The sequence below is a fragment of the Labrus bergylta genome, chromosome 15 (assembly GCF_963930695.1).
Source record: "Labrus bergylta chromosome 15, fLabBer1.1, whole genome shotgun sequence".
NCBI lineage: Eukaryota > Metazoa > Chordata > Actinopteri > Labriformes > Labridae > Labrus > Labrus bergylta.
The window spans coordinates 11,611,542-11,634,113 of NC_089209.1; the positions used below are offsets into that span (position 1 = coordinate 11,611,542).

Consider the following 22,572-nt stretch of genomic DNA (forward strand, 5'->3'; position numbering starts at 1 on the left):
GGCACTTTTTTTTTCGTTAATGGGAGGGGTGAGAAAAAACTAGTATACGTGAGCAGAGAGGGTTGTCTTTAAAAGAGTAAGAAACCATAACTGATGGGTGTTCACTTCTGCTATAGCCTGAGATATGCGGCACTCCAAAAATACCTTTAAGAAAATCCAGCTGAATGTTATGTAGGCTGCTCTAGAAATGACCTCTCACATCCACATCACGAGCTTCAGGGCGCAGAGAGGCCCCACACCATGACCCCTCTGCCTCATCATCACACTGAGTTCTTCATGCAAAGTAAAAAAAGAGGAATATATTGTCCCCACTTAAGATATCTGCAAAGTAATGTGCTGAATTATTACAAAAGCTAGGATTTCAAAAGTATAAAAACTGTCTTAAATAAATATTAATGTGGAACCTGTGAAGAATAATAAGATGCTATTTAAGAAGGGCACAACCCTTAAGTCTATCTGAGTCATGTAAGGTGATTTATTTTCTTTAAAAATACAAATAGTTCAAAGTATATTAAAGCAAAACAAGGTGATTTGTTCATTAAACTTCTGTTTATTTTACCTCGTGAGAGTCAATAGAATGAAAATAAACTTGGCGCTAATACTTTAACACGCCACAATTTATAACTTTACATTCATACTTTGGTCTTTCGTTGCAGGTCAGAGTTTCTTCTAATCTCCGGAGGACTTCCACACCCTCAACCGCCTGACTAGAATGGAAAATAAAGACGTTAGGCTTCTGCAAACTTGGTTACCTTGTTGAACAATTTGTTTTAAATATGAAATGAGTCCGATTTTGGACAGTTAAAATGAAAAAAGTAAAATATTTGTATAAACCCAAAGGCAACGTAGGTCCTGTCCATCCAGGGTGTTGGCTGCAGGGTGATGTAGAACTGGGATCCGTTGCTGTGGGGGCCCTTATTGGCCATTCCCAGAGTTCCCCGTTTAGAGTGGCACACAGCAAAGCTCTCATCTATGGGAGAAAGGAGAAAGAAGTTAATACACTCATATTCTATAAACTAACACATTTGTTAGTTAAGTAAAACTGTAGAGGTTTTGGACTTTTTATGTTTACCTTCAAAAGTTGGACCATAGATCGACTCCCCTCCATTTCCTTTCCCCTCTGAAGAAATATCTGCAAAAAATGAAAGACACAGCACAGTTAAAATGTGACTCAAACAAAGACTTATTGCACACAAAGAAGTAAATCAAGTTTTTTTTAAAATTCATTTTCTTGATCTCCCAATATTTTGTTTAGAATTTTCTGTCCATCTCAAATTAATGACTGAGACAAATGTTTCACTGTTGGTTCACTCTTTTTGTTTCATTTATTGGAAAAAAAAAAAAAAAAGTCAGAGGTCCAGATAAAATAGAACATAGTGCATAGAAAGGGCATGGTAAAGGTTCTTGATTTTTATGGAATATATAAAACAATATTTATCAATACCTATGAACTTAAAAGAGGCATCTGTACCAATGTTTCCAAAACTGGGACTGGTAATGAACAGTTTTCAGAGGCATCCAGTTGGGAAATAAATGTTTGCACAAGGTTTCTTAAGACAGCTGGGAGAGTATTGATTTGTGTCACAAACATCTCACTTGCACTATTTAGGTCTGTTTACTAATATTCTCAAAGCTTCTTTATAAGCTACTTGTAGCCTCTGCATGCTCGGTGTAGATATATATCCAATGAGCTACACAGATGTTTAGGTTTCACGAGAGATTCTACATATTCATATTTAGCTGCATTATATCATACCCCCTCCTTGTACCCATCCGTTGGGCACCACACGATGGAACAGAGAGCCTTTGTAGCAAAGTGGGAAGCCGCTCTGAGACAGGCCTCGCTCCCCTGTGCACAGAGCTTCAAAGTTCATTGATGTCTTTGGACAAATATCTGAAAAAAGCTGAGGCGAGAGGAACAATGTGCATTGTTAACGTGCTGTTATTCTATAATAGACACCTTATTTCTTACATCAACATTGTTCATGAACTTTCTTTTGAATTTGTGGACAAAGGATGCTAGGAAAATATAATTGTGCTGGAAGTGTCAGCGCTGTCTCACCTCAAACAATAACCTCCCTACTGCATCTCCTTCTATCTCCATGTCCATGAAGACGAACCGGTGCTATAATGAAATGACAGAATTTCATTGAATAATTTCCATCACATTTTTCAAAGTCACACAGATAAGACAATAAACAATAATAATCAATTATTCTAAAAAAAAAAGTCATGAAGAAGCCACACTTCCTACTTCCCCAATAGGAATGGTAAATATTTGTTGTTTTAAGTGATTGTGTAGTTGACTTGCCCCAGTATTCTTAAGTTGTTTGGCGTAGTAGTCCTTAGCGAGAGCTGCGTAAACATCCTGCGGCTGATTGAAAGTGAAACTCCAGCGATCCCTGGACCAGTTGATGAGACTCTTCTCATCACCCAGGAGAAGGCCGTTGAGAAAGCACATCAGGCCGCTGGAGTACTGCCACACTTCACCACACAGCTCCTTCAATCACAATTGTTGAGGAGCAAATCTGTTGTGATTCATTCAATTCAAGGTTACTAAACTATACAGCAGGATTTTGTTGCAGTGGGTGTGATTAGCTGTTCAAACCCCTTGCATTATTTATAACAGCATCACTCACTTCAGCTGAGCTCATCGAGGTAGAACGACATTAAATATTTATTCAAGTACTGTACTGTTAATGTGTGATGTAATCGGACTTTATTTGAGAATTTATTTTATTTTACCACACTTAAACCTTTATGTTTCTGTTTTCAGAAAAACAATGTTGTGTTCTCTACACCTCTGATTTTAAAGACAGTTGTGTTGAGTGAATTGATCGTCTTCATCTTCTTTTTTATAAAACCAAACACGGTCAGTTTTCCATCAGATATCGTGGGGTACAAATATGGAATTCCAAAAAACACGTTGTCAACGACTCTTCGTCTACAGAGATTTTTTAAAAGGAAACTGTCTTCACATTTAATCCATGAGGTCAAACTTTTGCATATATAAAATATATTTTTTTTCTTTTTTTCTTTTTATTCCATCAACTCACTCATTTCACTCCATTTTTAATAGATCAATGCCTGATTCATTTAGCTGATAGAGGGTTAACACTCTCAGTCTTTCTATTGTATGCATGTGTCTAAGTGTGTGTGTATGAATACGTGTATAGGTTACTGTATATGTGTTTATATTTCATTTTGTTTTGAAATTGTGTAATTCAATTTGTTTAGTTGATTTATTTGTCTCTTTAAGAGGTGAGGTCCCGTGTATGAGCCTGTTGGTTTCTTGACCTCTCCTGACACACCTTTTATCTTTTTGTTAATCCTATTTTGATGTATTCTTATATGTGTGCTAATAAAAAATAAAAAATATATTTTTTAAATATTTTTTCTTTGAATAATTTGCTGTTTTATCATGAAGTGTTTTATCATGTTTGTGACTTACCGTTTTCTTGCTGCACAGAAAGTCATGCCAATCAAATTCAAGTAGTGGTTGAGTCTTTGGATCCAGAAATACTTCAGGAAACTTTTGTTTGAGACCCTGTTCAACATAAACAAGACAAAAGTGTTCAGGTGGAGAAAAAAAAACACCATTATTAAAAAAAAAAAAAAAAAAGTAGATTTAAAATACTGAGGAAAATAAATGTTCACCTCTGCTATACTCTTGGCGATGTGAAAACTATGGTCTTTAACTAATCCCACAATTTCTAGCTGCATTTTTGGATCCATGTCTGAAATAAAAACCAAAGGGACGAGGGCGAAGAAAACACTGGATGTCGTATCCATAGCAACCAGCATTTAAAGGCGCTTTAATATGACGTCCATGTCAAAATGGCCGGCTTCGTTCAAATTTGTTCGAAGTGCTTCCTTTGTTTTACTGACTTTGCTCATTATCATTGAGTGTGTTGCCGTTATGACGACAAAGATAGTCCATCAAAGTCGAGTCCATCTTTAATTTCTTCTTTATTTCGTTTTCTAACTAATTGTGACGACATTGGAAAGTGACAACGCCGTGACGAGAGAAGATGCTCAACAGATTGGAACGCGGCCACAACGGCGCCGATGTTTGAAATCCCTCAGTCGTTGTTGCGTTGCAGTTTTTTTTGTTTTTGTTTTACGCGTTTATGACTCATATAATCTTTGTTTATTTCAGTTTTAAAAAAACATTTCGGGTAGTTATGGGTGTTCAGTATTTGTGGTCTATCATCGAGCCGGTTCGTGAGTCGGTGCCGCTGTACAGTTTGAGCGGAAAGACGCTGGCAGTAGACCTGAGCTTGTGGATATGCGAGGCCCAGCATGTCCAAGCAATGATGGGCCGAGTTACAAAGCCCCACTTGAGGTAATTCTCTCCTTTAAGAAACTCTTCATGATGTTATATGTTATTTCACTGTTTGAGACAGCCAGTCCTCAGTTAACAATGCTCCATTGTGTCCAGAAATCTATTTTTCAGGGTGTCATCCCTCACCCTCATGGGGGTTAAGCTTGTCTTCGTCATGGAAGGAGAAGCCCCTAAAATGAAGGCAGAGACAATGAGCAAGAGGACAGAAGCAAGATATGGAGGAGTCAAAAAGCCTCCTGCCTCCAAGTCTGCAACCAACACCAGCAGAGGGCGCTTTAATGCCGTACTGAGAGAGGTTTGGCTGCCCCCTTCACTTAAACATCTCATAGAGAGATCAGTGATGAAATGATGTTGTGTTCAAGCAGTCTTGCCTCTTCCTTTGCCTTCTGTAGTGTGCAGAGATGTTGGACAACATGGGTGTGCCGTGGGTGACAGCTGCTGGGGAGGCTGAGGCCATGTGTGCCTACCTGGACTCGCAGGGTCTGGTGGATGGCTGCATCACTAACGATGGAGATGCTTTCTTGTATGGAGCCCGTACTGTGTACAGGAACTTCAATATGAACAGTAAAGTATGTGTTGCGTGTGGGTTGATATCAGTCATCCAAACTGTAAAGAATTCTGGAGAAAGATAAATCCAAAATCACCGGGCTGAATGTGTTTCACTGCTCCGTCACCACAAACTATCTTGGGGATAACTGCATGATTCATTATTTTGATCAAAACTCTATCAAGTGATTTAGACAAAACTCTCTCTAGACCATTAAAGTAACTCTTGGGCCATTAGAGCTGTATTTCTTAAAGTAATCGTTATCACACATTTGTTTTTTCCCTTGAGGAAATCATTTCGGTCCATGTCTGTGTTTTTGTGTAATTGCATCTCTATAACTCACATTGATTAGAAATGAGTGTTAAATTAGTTAACCTAACTTTATTGTACTTTGGTCACACATGATTATTTATATTAAGAAGTTCAAGTGGAGCAATGTTGATTCAGCCAGAGAGGCGGGAAAAACGTGATTGTATCATTTGAAATAACTCTTCCATATCGATTTGTCCACTGTCAAAACCAATAAATGCATACGAGGTTCATTTAGGTTCCCTATGATGTTCATTTAATATTTATTTGGACAATTACCTCATCATAAATGATCAACTTATCCGTAATGAAAACTATTACTTTCTGTAGTCCTACACGTTTCATTTTAAGAACCTTTTTTATTTCTTTGATGTACTTTTGTGAATGCTCACCACGTGAATTAAAAACTCTCCAATCGACATGTTTTTTTTTCTCCCTTTTCATCTAGGACCCTCAGGTGGAGTGTTACATGACTTCCAGGGTACTAACTGAGTTGCATCTCTCCAGAGAGAATCTTGTCGGCCTGGCCGTCCTCCTTGGCTGTGACTATATTCCTAAAGTAGGGATGATCTGTTAATCGGAAATATTAAATACGAAAAGTCAATAATATGCATGACATGCGTATATTAACTGTAAATAAATGTTCTTCCATTAGGGCATATCGGGCGTTGGTAAAGAACAAGCTCTGAAGCTTATCCACATGCTTAAAGGACAAACACTTCTGCAGAGGTAGGAAACCCAAGCTCTAACTTTTTCTTAGATCCTTTTTTAATAAAAAAAATAATTCTGTTTATATTCAAAAATGTGTTTTTTTTGCACAATTAACCTTCTCCTGACCCCCTCAGGTTCATCCAGTGGAAGGAGGAGACTGCTGGAGTGTCTGAGGGAGTTGTGAAGAAGGTCGCTCACTGCCATGTGTGTCGACATCCTGGTGAGTGTTTCCCTGCGTCGAACTGTGACCCCTGTTCCTGGTCGTGATAAAGGGGGGCAGCAAAAGAGGACACATTTCACACGTGGCTGATTTGAAGCCATTTAACCTGCCATGGTGAAACGTACACGTATGTGAGAGATGGGATAGTCAGTATACAACTTTTGACTTCACACCCAGGATATAGCAGTGTTGCACATTTTAAAGCTCCTTCTCTTTTATGAAATAATCATTCTGATTCATCTCACCCTTTTACTCCAGGCTCAGCTAAAGCACATGAACGCGGCGGCTGCATGCTTTGCAACAGTAAACAGTTCTGTCAACCTCAGGACTTTGACTACCAGTGTCCCTGTGACTGGCATCGCTTCGAACAGACCCGCCAGGCCACGTCCTTTGAGGCTAATATCAGGAAGTATGTGGCTTTCTCAAAAGACAAAAATGAGCTTCACTTCATTTACTAAACCAGTAGATGTCATTGCAGGAAATAGAAATCCTCAAAAGATATAGAGCAAAATCTGAAAGTCATAAGAACACCAGAATAAAGTGTAAACATACCAGAAGGATAATTAAAGAGTAGAAGCATATTAATGATCTTTTCTCAGTATAAGGAACTAAAATCACAAAAAAAAGAAGATAGAAAAGAATCTGCTTCTATTTTGTTATTTCCCTATTTATAAAATGACATTACAAACTAATAACTTTGATTCTGACTCTAAAGTATGAATGTCCTCTTGTTATCTGAATCTCCATCATTTTACAACTTAATTTCTTTGGGTTTTGGACTGTTAATCAGATAAAATAGCGATTTTAATGAGCTCTACATGGGCTTTATTGAACTAAAATAATGTTTTTTCCCCTATTCTTGTTAGAAAAACACTGGCAAGCTCAAAGTTCCCTTTCACAGAGGTACATCAGTTTATCTTCTCATTATTTCATCACAGCTTTTAAGATCCACAGTATTCAATTTAATTATTATTATAATTATTATTATTATTGAATTGCAGATCATTCATGAATTCCTGATTTCCAAGGATAAGCCTGTGTCGCATTTCAAGAGGAGACAGCCAAATATACTTCTAATGCAGGTAATGGGCCCATTGAAATGAGCTTGTTTTGAAAGTTATCCTTTCAGTGAATAAGAGGCTAATCATTTGTTGTGTTTTTTAGAAATTTGCTTTGCAAAAGATGGAGTGGCCGACGCACTACACCAGTGAAAAGGTTTTAGTTTTGATGACCTATGCTGAGTTGATGAACAGAAAATACGGGAGAGAATCGTCTTCCCAAATCAAGCCTCTCGGGTAGACGTACAAGTTCAATTTCAACATTTTAAAATAAAGGAAGTGTCTCGATTGAAAATGAAAAATATTATTTCCATAATATGCTTAATCAACACCACCTTTTATCCCTTAAAAGGATATTGAAGCCGAGGGTGAGGAATGCTGTTCCCTGCTTTGAAATCATCTGGCGCACACCAGGTCAGTTGAAAGCATCCAACAAAGGATGCTCAAAACGATATAATAAGTGATGCTCTGTTTCCTGCAGACTTCCACTTTTTTCTCACATCAGAAAATGAGGCGTTGAAAAAGTGTTTGAGTGACATGACTGCTGGTTTGAGTGACATGACTGCTGCAGAAAGCCGAAGGTTGGGGTGCGGGGTGCTCGTCGCCGGGTTGTCTGTTAGTGACTTGCTGTGAGGTGGGCTCAGAGGTGACAGATCGCTCACAACAACCACAAGGTGCTAAACTGGCTTCCTCCTCTGGCTGAGAAATCTGTCATATCAAGTCTGCTTCACTAACAAGCCTGAGAAAATCCCTATCAGCTCACTTGGAACATTTCTTATATTATACCATGAAAAGAAAAGTATTCTTTCAACCGACTACATTACACAAGGTTATAGATTTATATATCTATATATGATACTTTATTTATTTAACCATAAATAACTGGATATACTACCCTGACAGTAACAGAATAATGTTATACAAATGGAAAATTACATTTAGATAATGCTTTGTAAAACCAGTCAACTATTTCTGTCAAAATAATACAGCTGAACTGTGTTGACATGTGTTCATATAAACATGTATTCATTTAAATATTCCTGTATAAAGATAGTGGTTGAGAGGTTTTAATAACATTTAGGATTTTAAGGGATACAGTATTAGAACATTGTATGGAAAACTTAAATAGAATCCATCTTGGGTATTTGATTATTTTGTTTGTTTTTTCGATTTTAGCAGATGTTGAAAGAACAAACTATTAATGCAAAATGTCCTTTTTTTAATTTTGACACCTCAAATGTCTCCGACATATTTTTTGTAACAATAATAGTAAAAAAGAAAGGGGAGGGGGGGTTTCCAATTTAGAGAAATGTACTGAGTCCTACTTAAACCTAACCTTGACTTTTTTTTCCCCCCTGCAGAACATTTTGTCTTTCCTGAGGATCGACCTGTAGACGATCAACACGAGGTGAGGACGGTGGAGGAAGAGTCTCTGTTCCGTGTGGCTTTCCCAGAGATAGTGGAGAGCTACCTGAGAGACAAAGCTCAAGCCGCAGAGAACAAGACAAAGAGTAAGAAATACACATTACCATATAAGTAAAACCTATTTTTTTGTTTAGATTTGTTTTTAAATGAACCATGTCTGACATTAAAACAAAACTGAGAGACCACTCCATCCCCCCCAATCAGACGTGACAACCTCTAAGACTTCCCACGCTTCTGACAAGATGTGCTGATCAAAGCCACCTGAAGCTATGTCTTGTTTTTCAAGGCTGTGTATTACAGCACCTCTGACACCTGAAAATGAAGAGTTTGGCAACTCGACTTGTTCAAACCAAAGGCTTTGATGCAGCAGAGAGGTGTCTGCCTCTCGGCTTCTCTGTCACTTTATGCACTTTATACTTTGCTTCCCATCTTCCTGCTCACGACTGCTGTGAGGCTTCACTTCCTAATGTGTTGGAAAGTCTTAACAATGCAGAGTGAATATGTTCAACAAGTGATTGTCTTTTGAACACTGACATCGAGTCTTATTTCTTATTTGCAGAGAAAAAGCCGAAGAGTAAAAAGGAGAAGCAGTCAGATGATTCTGAGGGTATTTCGGACCTCTTAGCTCTGATGACCCTCCAGAGTTCCTCCGACACTCCACCACAAACGCTGCTCCCTGTCATTTCTAACCCTGAGGAGCCAGAGGTGCTGGTTTTGGACACTCCAGTTAAGCACGGTCATCAGCAAACATCAAAAAAAGATCATGGCAATCTGGTTGATTGCTCAAATATACATCTGCCTCGTGCAGAATCTGACACTATTGCTTCACCTTCAGTCTCTGCCGTTATTGACGCTCTACACCTGAGCGACATAAACTGGGATGCGTCGTCCTTCATGTCCTCTCCGACTCCACAACCAGCTGCAAACCACAACACAGAGCCCAGGCTGAGCAAAACCACACACAGTGATGTGAACGAGGCAGAGGGGAAAGTCATCCAAAACGAGGTCAAAGAAAGTGAGTCCAAGTCTGCTCCAGAGTCGTGCTCCGCAGAGTGGCCACTGAGGGAGAGGTTGCTTATGAGGAACACAGCTAAACAATTAGCCCCTCTCAAACTAATTCCTTCTAAAAACTCAAAACCAAATGGAGAGATCCCCACTAAAGGTAGCAGTGATAGTAAGGAATCTGGTGTTTACAGAAAGGCACCACTCAGTGCAACAAACAAGTCAGAAACAGCAGCATACAACTCAAAACAGCAGCTGAAGTCCACAACACAAACTCAAAGTAAGACGAACGACACATGTAACATCTCCAGAAAGCCTCCTCAGAAATATAGATTTGTTAAAAAAGCGTTTTCCTCATCAGCCGTCCCGCCAACGAGGTGCCAGCCTGATCCAGGCCAAAGCAACAAAGACAAGAGTGTGCCAGAAAGCACCAAGAGGAGTGTGTGTGTAAGTGTTTGTACATCCAGTGAGGAGAGTGATGCAGAGAATCAGCTGTTGGGAGCACAAAGGAAAGCTAAGAACAAGACTGTTAACAAGCTTAAGGGAAGGGTCCTCGTAGAGCCCCCCCTAAAGCCCATCTCTGCACCAAAACCAGCTAAAGAGGCTCACAACGTTCAGTTTACCTTAATCCCAAAACCTAAGAGGCGTGTGGATCCTAAACTAAAAAGAGTCCCTGTATTACCAAATAGCAAATGTCCGAATGTTTCACCAGTTTATGTGAATGCTGACGCGTTCTGTCCGAATCCAGCTTCACCGGTCTCTTTGTTAGAAAGTGACGATTCGGTTATTTGCACCGAGAGTCCGCTGCCACTTTCTGAGAGACTGAGGTTGAAATTCCTAAAATGAGCAGCATGATAACAAGATGATGGACACGGACATGAAAGCTGTTGAACATTTTATTATTACCCTGGAGATAGAGATTGACAACAAAAACAAGTCATTTATTGCTTTTAACAGTAGAACTGCAACGATCCAAAAATTGTTTGTTCTTTCATTTCTTTGAGCAAATGAGTCCAGCTGTGATGGTTTCTTTTCCTCAAATCTAAGAATTTCATGCATTTGTGTCTTAAATTTAGAATACATTAAATGTTGTGCTTTGGTTTGAGGAGACAAAACTACATTCAGACGTCATTAGCTCAGTTTTTTTGCATTTTAATCTGCAATTTTACTGTTAGTGATGTTCCCAATGTTGTAAAGTCGAAGTTGGTCAAAGGTTTGCACTCGTTTCTGATTTTGAAATCATGTGAAAGTCTCCTGAAAAATTAAGGAGACTATCAAAAAAAGTGTTTTAAGTATTCAACTCGAATTATGAGCCTCCATTTTAAAAAAAAAAGAAGACTTGTTTGACCTTGAGTCAAAAAAATGTATTCACTGGATTGAATGGAGGGACCATGCAATCAAAGAATTGTGTTAGATGTTTATTGCAATGTGCTTTTTGATATTTAAAAACTTACACTCATCCTTATAAATTCAAGTTCAAATAAAAAAAAGTTGTTGTTGTGCCTCACCAAATATAAACTGTTCTTTGACCCTGAAAATATCAGTTCATGTTAATCAGAGGATAAAGTTTTGGATTAGCACCGTTTTCAGTATTAAATGCCACTTAACAATGCCACGTGATGTGCTTATTTTCTCCCACTGCTGTTTGTTTGACAGGCTGTATGTCACTTTTTTAGAATAGGCAGACAGAGAGTAGCTAAACAGGACACACAGAGGGGACGCTGAGCCATTGGTTTTACAGCCTGCCTGTGTTTGTCCCCTTGATCATGAGTGAGGCCTTACACACCTTTTCAGACATGAAAGGTCTGGCAGGAGCTTGGTGACAGCTGCATCCTCTGACCAAACAACAACTTGGTCCCACTGCTGCCTCTTGAAACGTATTAAATCTAACAGTTTTTCAAGGGAATTCTGCTTCCTTTTCCAAACGCAGATGAAGTTGTCTCCCACAATATTTTGTTTCATTTTCTTTATTTGTCATGTAAAGAATATTGCTGGAAACCTTTTTTTTTTCCTAAATGGAGACAGCATTTTGTGCACTTCTAAATGCAAAGACAAATAGAAGATTCAGTACATGGACATGGTTATATTTAATTATTTTGCCCATCACATGACACTGTTGATTCTTAAACTTTATATTTTTTCTGATATACTTTTTTTAGTTTTTAACTCCTAAGCTCTGGCTCTACTCTCTCAAACTAAAAATGGAATGTATTTATTTATTTAACTTTATAACTTCCAGACTGAAGACACACGCAGGCCTGACCTGCCACAGAGGTGTGAAGGTCTCAGGTGAACTAGCATCCTCTCAATCCTTCATTAGTCACATCACATCAAACTGATAATTGTCCTCGTGCAGACTTTAAAGAGTATTACACCACGAAAGGAATCTAATTATTTGTCTTTCTATCACATTATCCGTCTATTTAGCCTTATTCACACCCCAGTGATAAACAACGACGTCCTTCGGGAAGGTCGCATTTTGGCACTTGAGGATTTCTTTGAACTTTTTTTTTTTTTTCTTTCGCCTGAGCTGTGAACCCATAAACCTCCGGAGATCTGCTTCTGTATAAAACCGCTTTGGCTAAAATCACCGGCGCACAATCTGTCCGTCATTTACCCTTCATGCCAGCATCTCTGCGTCTGTAAGACTCGGGGTATTCCTAACATGGACCTGGATGACGTTACAGCTGAAATCCTTTCTGAGTGGAAGAGCCATGAAAGCGCTTTTGGGGAAGACCGGGACTCGCTTCTGTCCGCATCGCCAGAGTCCTCCATGGACTCCATGTGCTCCTCACCGGAGATGTGCTACTCCAGCGGGAATCAGGAGCTCAACGATTTCTCATTCGGTTTCTCCGGACGCAGGGCTACATCGACAGCGCAGAGGCTGGGCAAACCCAAGATGTCCACCAAAAGACGCATGAAGGCGAGCGAGAGGGAGAAGATGCGGATGAGGAGTCTCGCAGAGGCTCTCCACCACCTCCGCGACTATCTGCCGTCAGACTACAGCAAAAGAGGCCAACCCCTGACCAAAATACAAACCCTTAAATACACTATTGAATACATCAACCAGCTTTCAGGCATCCTGAGCCGCGCGTAACGAAAGCATATGGACCACTTTTACGCGTCAGGTGTAGGCCTCCTCTATTCTGGACATTTGATGGAGTTAGTAGTTGTATCGCTCATAAGATGTGCAACATCTTTTAGACAACGTGATCATTCAGTTTCATTTCATTATGTTTCACTCTTTGTTTTTTTTTTGCCCTTCTCTTGGTGTAAATATTGTTTTTAGTGGGCACTTTATTTTTGTACATGAGACTGCCTTGATTGAAATATGAATTAAATCTTTTAAAGAAAGAGTTTGCTTTTCTTAAATGTTTGTTTCGCCCATTAGATCTTAGTGGAGGCCAGTCTGAAATACATCTGTTGTGATGAAGAAACCTGAAGCTACAGAGACCTAATTCAAAGCTTTTCATGGCTTGCTGATACTGTTTTCGGTCTCTTGTATTTTCTTTCTGACAAAACGGAGAACTTGCGTAATTGCTTGATAGTTTTAATGTTTATTGTTAAATCTAGCAAATAAACAGACATAGCCTAGTCCTTTGTGTTTTGTATAGGTTAACCTATACGATAAAGTCCGATTTATTTATTCTATTTCAAAATAAGATAGATCGATCAAGCTCTTTTAAACATCAGTAGTGTTAAACAAATACTTTTAATTCACCATTTTAATTCCCTTCATTTGTACAGGGTCCATGTAGGCTCCTAATATTTTTGATAAATTGTACCAGAGTTTGCATGAAGCTACATTTATATCTGCAGATCCAGGTGCAGTTCACCAATAGGCTACATTTTATCACCCAAGGTATATTGACACTACGCGTTGAACTTGTGTCCTAGTTACCCAATGAACCGTCTTCAAGATGAACAGTAGCGTTAGAACAGTACGTCAACCTTTATACTCCAATCAGAAAGCCAGAATCCTGGACGTAGCTTGACTGAATAGAGAAAATAGCCAATCAGACACCAGCACTCCCCCTGGTTGGCGTCACTTCCCTCGCTGTCTCCCCCCCCCCCCCCCCCACACACACACACACACACAAAGAAATCCCAACCTGGGTTGAATCAACTCAAGTCTGAAGATCCGCCATTTCAAAGCGCGGAGGAGCTAAAAAGGCTTGTAGGAAGTTTTGTAAATTTGTATTTTTAAAAAAAAAACTAATATATTTCTTATTTTCTTAGCAAGCACGAGAGTTATATAACATTTTGAATCTACCTCCCTGGCATCACCAGCTGAAGTAAGTCTGCCCATCTTTTCATTTCGCCAAACCTTTTGACTGCCACAGAAACGCCCCTTTTAGTCATAACCCAACATTTTAATACAGCCCTGTTAATATGCTTGATTACGATCATTTTTTTCAATTACTCAAACATGAAATGTTATGTTGTGACACCACGTAGAAGCAACTGTTGGACTTAACACTTGCTTTGCGATTGTGCGTCCAGGAATTAGACTGGGCCCGTCCTGTAAACATTTGACAGCCTACTTGGCGCTAAATAGTATCAAAAATGTTTCACGAGTGTTTTGAGATGCGTGTGTTGCATTTTAAGAGCTCACACATCTCCAAACGCCTCTCAGGATACAAATGTTTCCGTGACGTGCGACGTGCCTTTTTCCTGTGCAAGCTTCTTTTTTACTGGCAATGAGAGCAGTGTTCCTATCTATCAGATTTCTATATACTTTTTTTTTTTATAAACATATTTCAAGGTTTCCATATATACATTCAAATGTAATCGAAAATACTACACTACAGCAAAGAAAACCACCACAAGGTTAATTATATATATATATATATATATATGTATATATATTTTTAGGCACGTACTAACCAGGTGAGCCTTTTCAAACTGCCAACAAACTATTCATAGTAAACAAACAGCTTACAAAATGTAAACACAAACTAAGCAATTTTGAACAGAATACAAAATTGAAGGGACGCATTCATCAGATAATGAAAGTTTTCTAAATAATCCTATAATTTAAGATGGATTGGACTTTAGGGTATGCTGAAAAGACCAGAATATTTAAGTTATGTGCCTGCAGGAGGAGTACTTAATAATGAGCTCATTTTAAACAAAGCTTTTTTTGTTTTCTGCACTTTTGCTCTTTCCACAGGGACTCAACAGTGGTGTTTAATATTGGAATATCACATTTTATAAAGGGGTAATAGGGAATATGTTCTCCACCCCCCACCCCTCACCCCCAACCCCAACGTATCCCATCTGTGTTCTTGAGTCTTTGGTCAAAATTGTCAGACACAGTGAAAGAAAAACAGATCAAAAACAAGTCTTTAATTTTGTTTGTCCTTTTGTGTGGTTGCTTCTTAGATGTTTGTAAAGTAATTTCAGAAATGCAGATTACCCACATACAGTATGTTAAATGTCAGCTTCTCGATTGTGCCCACCCTACATTTCCTTAACTTCACCCATATTAAAAAAAACAAAAGATAACTCTTTCACTCACTTTAGCAGATTAACAGATGCATTCATGTTGAAGTGGTGATGTGGGCTGTGGGGATTACAAAGAATGTCAACGTAATCAGCTTTGATTTGCAGTTGCTAACCCCTCAAACTTGACACCTTTCTCAGTATAAGGTATGCAAACAATCTGTCACACCCAGTGACTGAGAAACGCTGTGAATGCAACACAGGGGTTTCACGTTTCACAGATCTGCTGAGCGATAGTTTTAACTGCCATGTGTCACATTATGGAAACAAAAATATGTGGGTATTACAAATTACACATTTCTGAGTAATTTTAGGAAAGCCAGTTATTAACCGTTTAACACATGAGCAGTTTTTTTTTTTTGTCAGCATAAATGAAACAATCTGTGACTCCTGAAAGATAAAAGAGTCAGCAGAAAAGATACATTACTCTGCCTATTAATCTGTATTTTACTGAAAAGGTAAGGGGGTGGATATTCAAAGTAAATATTCAACAACATCTAACAGCAGAGACATATCATAAACTTATTAAAATCAAGTGTTACACATGTCATATGAGGTTTTATAGCATAGCAACTGCTCATGAGGGTGTTCCTGCATATTATACATCTACCATTTGTTCACATTATGGTTTATTACTCTTTAGCTGCGGGGATGCTGCAGATTATTTCTGCATGGATATATATTTATAAACTGGCAATGTGCCCAAATGTTTTCCTTCTGCAGAGTTTAAATGCTACATTTTGCACATTGTTTGCACATTTAGCATTCAATGTTTCTCTCATGGTTTCTATAAAAGTTGGAGAATTCATTTAAAAAAAATAAAAATAAAATACACAAGTGCAATTCTACAATTCACTTAGCAGACGTTTTTATCCAAAGCGACGTACATCAGAGAGTAAGTACAACACAAGCAAGGATCTAGAAAAAAGGGAACAATGTCAGTAAAAGAAAACGATCATCTTTGAGTCTGATTGGACACACAGGTGCTGACAGGAAGTGACCAGAGGCAAAGCACAACATTGAGGGCAGTTCTTAAGAGCTCTAATCAGTATAGAAACCATCTTATAAAACTCTATCATTATCAAACAAAAACCATCGTCACAACCATCATCATCATCAATGATATCGAAACCATCATCATTAAGTTAGTAGGTATTCATGAAAGAGCTGGGTCTTTAGCTTTTTCTTAAAGGTCGAATGGCGTTTGGAAGTTCATTCCACCACCAAATAGGTTGCCATGGTGACATCGTGCTGTATATTAATATGGAACTGCATACTTTCAGATGGACGCAGACACAGAAGAAAAGATGACAGAAACTTCGAAAACTTCCAAAGAGGAATCTGCGACAGCAGTAATGGACAACAAAGCTAGGTGGGTCTTCTGGTTCCTTGTAGTCAAGTACTGCATATTTACAGATATGTCGTGACGCCGTTTTAACTGTATGCAATGTGGAAAGGAGCACTCCTAGACAGCAGTCAGTGAGCGTTCTAGTTAATGTAAACATGTTCAATCTTTCTCCTTCTTATATCCTTGTCTATATGAGGAAGTCACGCAGAGTTTTGTAAAAAAAAAAAAAAATAGCACTTTAAATTGGTCAGATGTTGCAGTAGAGGATTTCTAGGTTTGACATCAAACTAAACCTCAGATTACAGATGAACACGATTTAATTTGGACTCCTGACATGGCGGTTTTCCTCACAATTTTTTCCTCTCCCCAGGGGTCGTGGGTTTAGAGGCCGAGGGGGGCGGATGAGTCGAGGCGGCATGCGTGGTGGGCGGGGCATGATGAAAGGGTTCGGTCCACCTGGACATGAGAGGGGTCGACTGAAACACGGGCCCATGAATGGATTTGCACCCATGAGGTAATGTACATGATGTGAAGTATAATAATAAAACAAACGTTGTTATAGAACATATTACCCTTTATGTGCTGCATTTACCCTTTTCGTTTTGGATAAGAATGTATATCCTGCCGTTGCCTTACAGAGGCATGAGGAGAATGCGACCTTACCCAGACCTTAGAGGACATAGAGGCAGGGTTGGACCAATGGGCATGGGCCCTCCTCCTCCTCCCCCTCTTCCCCCACCACCACCCATGCACCTGAGGAGCCCCTTCCCACCTATGCCCAGGTAACCGCTCAGAAAAAGAGACAGTCAAATTCAGAGACACCTCCAAAAGCCGAATGCACCGTAGAGTAGACGCAGTGTATTGAAGACAAAGCCAGATGACAGATATCGTGGCACAAATGGCCCCCGTTCGGCAGAGCCGTACAGCCTAGATTCTGTGCCGGCATTCCAATCTGTTTCTCAATCAAGGTGCCGAGCTGACCGTTATTCCCTGTGGATAACACACTTGCATTGACAAGTAAAATACTGACCTATCCCTTTTAACTGAGGTGACTTTCGTTTGAACAGTTGCTTATGTGTCTCTCCACAATGGCTTCATCTTACTTAAAAACACACACTAAAATCTGTACCGTATGACGTCTACACTGTAGGCACGGACCCCTTCCGCCTCCGGGTCATCCAGGGTTCAGAGGGCGTCCACCACACCCTCGAGGCCGTGGTATGCCACCCCCCGGGCCTCGACGCTACTTCGACCCCCGCGGCCCGAGAGGGTAAGAACCGTTTAAGTATTAATATCACGCTTAAGCTTTGCACGTCACAATTCTTGGCTCTTTCCCTGCACGCTTCTAAGATTCACAGATGGATTTAAAAAAAAAAAACAACAACAACAGGTAAGCAGTTTAGACGCGCTTTCACCAGTTTTAGTCCTTTAAATCTGTAATACAAACACACTAGAAATAGCGAGCCAAAAAAACTGAGGGTTGTGAGGCAGTGTAAAGTCCTTTCGGTCCTTTTTCTCCGAAGCCTCTTATTAGCTTAACCTTCTTCACTTAAACAGAGAGAAGACATAATGTAGCTTTTGTCCAAATAGTTTGTCTTAGTACAACAAATGCAGGGAGAAAGATAGTTAATACATAAATAATTATAAAATGCATTTATTCCCACCTGTTCTACAGCACATTTGTAAACAGTGCATGGAATATTGAAAATGAGAAAGACATCAATGTATTGGACCATTTAAGGATACACAGCAGCTGAGAGGGGACAACATCCCTGACTGGAAAACTTCAGCAGGCCGCTCTTATCAGAGTGCGCCCCCTAATGGCCAGAGCCAAGACATCCAATGTGTGATTTTATCCTTTTACACAGCTACCACAATGGACCGGTCTCTCCTCCGCCTCACCCCCCACCTGGCAGAGGCCAGAGGTGGCCCGGGCCCCCTGGTGGCCGACGCTTTTAACACAGCCTGCCCTAAAAAAACAATAACAAAGCACTTGTTAATGTAGAAGGGGCTGAAAAGTGGTGCAGTAAATGAAATGCCCCTTAACTATGTGTAAAACAAAGTCTTTGAGTATCTTCATGGCATACTCTGTGGCCAAATGTCTGGTTATTGATTTTGTCTACTGGCAAATGTGAAAATGACAACTGAGGAAAACAGCTTTGTAAAAGGCACCCTGGCATTCTGTTACATTATGTTAAAGAAATACTGTTGGTGCTGTTGGAACTATTTGACAATGTTAAGAAAAAGTTTTCCTCTAAAGGGGCAACACTCTTGTCAAAGTTTGTTAAATGTTCTGTGTTTTTTTTGTTGTTGTTAAGTCAACCTGTAAGCTCCAGCAAATGTTCCCCATCCTTTTTAACAATATAAAATGGGTGACGGTGCTTATATGAAGATGGGCGACATTTAACAAAGGCGTACACAACAGCTCCAAGCACTGCATTTATGGTTTAGCACACCGTGGACCTCCCTTACTTTCCTTTTGTTACATGGAATAGTTATGTTTTTATAACCTCTCAGAGCAGCGCAGCACATATTGTTTAACAATGAAATATTCTTTCAAGAGAACATACAGTATTCCACCACTCAAGTATTCATGAGTATTTCACTTCTTCTTATTATGTATCGTTAATGTGCAGCTTTTTTAAGTTGAGTATTGCTGTTTGGAACATTCATGTTTGTCTCCAGCAAACGTTTGTGTCATGACAAAAAGGAAAAGGCATTATAAATGAACAGCATAGTAGCTTTTTATAAAAGAAAGCCAATTCCATGAGTATTTGCTTCAGTTAAGGATAAGAAATTACTCTTTAATGTGTTACATTTGTTTGAAGTGTTATTCCAAACTTAATTCACTGTAATTAACAGAACTTTTGTGAACCTGTGAATGTGTTTGATGAAATTCGTCAAGACATATGACGTAGTAGTGGAGAGAAAAAAAAAATAAAACGACAACAAACAAAAAAAAAAACTCAACTTCTCTTTTTTTGTTTATTCAGAAAACAAGTCTGAGAGTTGTCATTACCACTTCCAGCAAATCTGTAATAAATGAACGAGATTTGCAGTGGCAAAAACTAGAAATGTTCACAGGGGCACGATAACACGTCACTTCATCTATGAGACGAGTGAAGATCTAAGTCATGTAAAGACCACTGCAAAGATTACCATCTTTATATTGACACCATTGACTGAGAGCGGAGGACCAAGAGCCCCGAATCAATGCAATACTCAGTGGAGCTGAATAGATCGTGTGTGGTAGTAGTCTTATCTGCAGGCTGGACATTTAAAAAAAAAAAAAAGAAAGGATTGAAAAATAGCAGAAGTGTTAATAAAAGAAATATCAGCTTCTCAGTTGCATTGCCATTCATCTTGACATAACTTAAAGTGATTGGAGGTCTCCACCAACAGCTTTACTTGGAAAATTCAGTGGTAGCATGTCTAAAAGGAGGACATCATCTGCAAAGGAAAAAAAAAAACACTCTGATATGACACTGGACTTTCACATTTTCTTGCTACGTCAGACAAATATCATTAACATCTTAATTTTAGATTTGGATGACTTTAGAGTATTTGACAAATATGTGTTCTGACATGCATGTTTTTCTATTCCAGTTGATTTTAGTATGTTTGTTGGATGAAGCAGAGAACAGATTATGTGATACAGGATTTTCTTATTTGCAGTGATTTACAATTATGGCTCCATTTTAGGGGACATTGAATGAAGTGGACACTGATTTAAAAAAATAATGCATCTTTTTAGGTTCTACAAGCTTATGAAGGGCTTGACCCTCTCTTTTTAGGAATGCACTGATCAAATTTTGACTTAGTACTGATCCCATTCTAGAGTTTTATTTAAAAAGTCTTTTGATGTGGAACAGCTTTGGTTATTTTTTTAACGTGCAAGGCAACATGAGGGTGACTTAGATATTGCTATGCTAACAAAAATCTAACTTAAAGAACATACAATAGTAATTACATATGAAGTAAATAAAAAAAATAAAAATAAACAGAACACAGGTATTGTCGTGTTATATCACATTTAAGTCACAAACTTTGTGTGACGGTAAAACCTTGGACTGCTCTTTCGGCCTTGTGCATGCGGGAATACTTTCTTTGAGCATAAAGACAGGCCTGCACTCTGCTGATGCAACAAGGAGCACAGAATACAATTGAACAGCTTAGCTGAGGTTTTGCCTCATTCTCCTCAACATCTGATCCATATACTGCAGTCAGTATCAGTTTGGTCCATCACTGCTGTTTTCCTTCTAAGGTTACTGAATATATCGATTTAAAAACAAGTGATGTAGTGCGAAAGCCAGGTCACATAAAGAGTGGAGTGTTTTGTTCTGCTTGCACAAACAGGGATTTGTCCATTCCTCTGGGTAAAAAAAGCACTTAGTTCCCTCAGCCACCAAATCTCTACAGAACACTGAAACATGGCTGCAAATGTACAGCTGGCCTACATGATACATTTATTCACAGGCAGGTGTTGCCCTCTCTCTCTTCTGTCTGTCTTTCTCCATCTCTTCAGCACCTTCAGTACATTTTGCTGCCTTTTCCGTCTCTGCAGTCCCTTCTTGTTCTGTCCCTTCTTTGGTTGATTGTAACAGACTGACTGTTGTTGTCTCCTGAAGGGGGGCACACAGTACAGTTCACCTCCCAGGCTCCAGGAACCCAGGCCCTCCCCTCCCATCTCTCCCCTCCTTCACCAGCGGCGTGACACCTGAGGTCCGGCACTTCACTTGAAAAGGTGAGCCTCCTCTTGTGTCTTAAATCCCCTAAACCCCTCCCTCCCCTGACGCCTGGAGATTCTCTCTTTCAGGTTGGAAGTCACTGAGACACAGAGGACGACGGGTAAGAGCTTAAGGTACTTACTCTTTTATTATTGGCATCAAACAAGTAAACATAAGGGTAGGGGACGGAGCATGCTGGTGAAGAAAAGATAAATCTCTAACCAGAATTATTGCACTTACAACAAACGTGGATATTTGTACACGTTCAGCAGGAAAGCAGAGGTGTGGAAAATATTTAGGATAGCTAAAGTTCTGTTTTGCTGCTAAGATTAAAGGCTCCTCCTTATTGGTGCAATAAACGCTGATGTATTGTGCAATTAGTAGTGTTAAATAATAAATCGATGCATTTGTAGTCTAAAGCACTTGGCTGCAAACACTGGACAAAAAGAGAAGAGATTGGTATTAAATATTCAAAATCTCTCACTTGTGTGCCTGAAAGCTTACAGGAATTGTAGCAGTATTACTCTAAACTGTTGTTTATTCCACTGGGGGGGGAAAAGAGTAGACCAGAACAATTATAATTACAAATACATAATCATGATGGGTTTTTTTTATGTAACTCAGCATTTGTTTAAAAAAAAAAAAAAAACATTCACAAATTGGATGAAGACCCCATAGAAAATGTTACAAGACACAGATGCAAAAAGATGTCGGTGTTACAGTGTTAAGATTCTCATGGTATGCTTTTGTGTTGTTATACAAAACGGTTGCATAACCTCACTAGGAATGCTAGATGTCAAGCTTTAATAACTGTCAAGTGGACTGAATATTTGTAGGATTTAGATGTTCATATTGACCCAAATGAGGACAAAGAGAGGACGTCAAGTGTCTGTGCTGCTTGTGGAGCGGTATTTCTTGAACCTGCAGTGTACAAATCAAAACCAGAAGAAAATGTAAACCTCTGGATTTCGTTCTATATTAAGTTCATTTCAGTCACAATAAGATGTCTTTAGATTCTTAGATATGAACTGGTTACATAGTCAAGTTTTAATACCATTTGTGGTCATTATGGGATAGAAAGCTGATGACTCTCATAGTAACTTGTCTTAGATACTGCTTTGTAAAACGGATTATAAAGCAGGAGCAGGGGAAGGTGTGGGGCAATAACACAAAAGATGTCAGCGATGATATATGTATAAGGGATTTTTACAAGAAAATCTTTGAAAACAACAGGTATGCAAGCATTTGTTTCCTATCATTCAGCCTGACAACATGTGGTTTTCACTGTTGAGCAGTAGATCGTTAAATCATTTTGCCTATGTTTTGTGTTTACAATCTGTTCAATAAAAGCAATAAAGACATCTCTTGTGTACTG

At 39.1% G+C, this 22,572-nt stretch overlaps 4 protein-coding genes across 7 annotated transcripts; 3 read left to right on the forward strand and 1 right to left on the reverse strand.

Moving 5' to 3' along the window:
* Positions 1–11: 11 nt before the first annotated feature.
* Positions 12–3,805, reverse strand: ppil6 (peptidylprolyl isomerase (cyclophilin)-like 6). The gene is made up of 8 exons (XM_020632922.3): positions 3,658–3,805; positions 3,452–3,547; positions 2,312–2,500; positions 2,063–2,125; positions 1,757–1,904; positions 1,073–1,132; positions 835–970; positions 12–707 (listed from the first exon to the last, which is right to left on the reverse strand). The coding sequence occupies exons 1-8, from the start codon at positions 3,802–3,804 to the stop codon at positions 596–598; spliced, it is 951 nt and encodes a 316-aa protein (XP_020488578.2). The 5' UTR covers position 3,805; the 3' UTR covers positions 12–595.
* Positions 3,806–3,837: 32 nt separating this feature from the next.
* On the forward strand, positions 3,838–10,953 carry LOC109983276 (GEN1 Holliday junction 5' flap endonuclease). The gene is made up of 13 exons (XM_020632900.3): positions 3,838–4,345; positions 4,442–4,640; positions 4,738–4,914; positions 5,650–5,760; positions 5,857–5,930; positions 6,047–6,132; positions 6,391–6,541; positions 6,999–7,035; positions 7,134–7,214; positions 7,297–7,427; positions 7,543–7,604; positions 8,552–8,701; positions 9,175–10,953. The coding sequence occupies exons 1-13, from the start codon at positions 4,131–4,133 to the stop codon at positions 10,461–10,463; spliced, it is 2,763 nt and encodes a 920-aa protein (XP_020488556.2). The 5' UTR covers positions 3,838–4,130; the 3' UTR covers positions 10,464–10,953.
* An 800-nt stretch (positions 10,954–11,753) lies between these two features.
* On the forward strand, positions 11,754–12,973 carry msgn1 (mesogenin 1). Its single transcript, XM_020632817.3, has one exon. The coding sequence runs from the start codon at positions 12,283–12,285 to the stop codon at positions 12,712–12,714; it is 432 nt and encodes a 143-aa protein (XP_020488473.1). The 5' UTR covers positions 11,754–12,282; the 3' UTR covers positions 12,715–12,973.
* A 749-nt stretch (positions 12,974–13,722) lies between these two features.
* Positions 13,723–22,558, forward strand: si:ch211-51e12.7 (uncharacterized protein LOC336335 homolog). Of its 4 annotated transcripts, none has more exons than XR_010668771.1 (7): positions 13,723–13,912; positions 16,406–16,494; positions 16,841–16,984; positions 17,109–17,252; positions 17,621–17,740; positions 18,339–21,214; positions 21,287–22,558. XR_010668771.1 is itself a non-coding variant. In XM_020632881.3 (7 exons), exons 2-6 carry the CDS (start codon positions 16,406–16,408, stop codon positions 21,208–21,210), a joined length of 609 nt encoding a protein of 202 aa, XP_020488537.2. In that variant the 5' UTR covers positions 13,723–13,912; the 3' UTR covers positions 21,211–21,214; positions 21,287–22,558. The 4 variants fall into 4 exon arrangements, 3 of the variants coding, with proteins under 3 accessions (XP_020488537.2, XP_020488538.2, XP_020488536.2); XM_020632881.3 differs by having other exon boundaries at positions 21,099–21,214; XM_020632882.3 differs by having other exon boundaries at positions 18,339–22,558.
* The last annotated feature ends 14 nt before the right edge of the window (positions 22,559–22,572 follow it).

Coding starts and splice junctions, on each gene's coding strand:
- ppil6 (XM_020632922.3), bottom strand. CDS start 3,804: ATGCTGGTTGCTATGGATACGACATCCAGTGTTTTCTTCGCCCTCGTC. Junction 2,501..3,451: donor TTCTGTGCAGCAAGAAAACG/GTAAGTCACAAA, acceptor TTGTGATTGAAG/GAGCTGTGTGGTGAAGTGTG. Junction 1,133..1,756: donor CGGATGGGTACAAGGAGGGG/GTATGATATAAT, acceptor CATTTTTTGCAG/ATATTTCTTCAGAGGGGAAA.
- LOC109983276 (XM_020632900.3), top strand. CDS start 4,131: ATGACTCATATAATCTTTGTTTATTTCAGTTTTAAAAAAACATTTCGG. Junction 4,346..4,441: donor GTTACAAAGCCCCACTTGAG/GTAATTCTCTCC, acceptor CATTGTGTCCAG/AAATCTATTTTTCAGGGTGT. Junction 6,133..6,390: donor CCATGTGTGTCGACATCCTG/GTGAGTGTTTCC, acceptor CTTTTACTCCAG/GCTCAGCTAAAGCACATGAA.
- msgn1 (XM_020632817.3), top strand. CDS start 12,283: ATGGACCTGGATGACGTTACAGCTGAAATCCTTTCTGAGTGGAAGAGC.
- si:ch211-51e12.7 (XM_020632880.3), top strand. CDS start 16,406: ATGGACGCAGACACAGAAGAAAAGATGACAGAAACTTCGAAAACTTCC. Junction 16,495..16,840: donor GTAATGGACAACAAAGCTAG/GTGGGTCTTCTG, acceptor TCCTCTCCCCAG/GGGTCGTGGGTTTAGAGGCC. Junction 17,741..21,098: donor GACCCCCGCGGCCCGAGAGG/GTAAGAACCGTT, acceptor TGTCTCCTGAAG/GGGGGCACACAGTACAGTTC.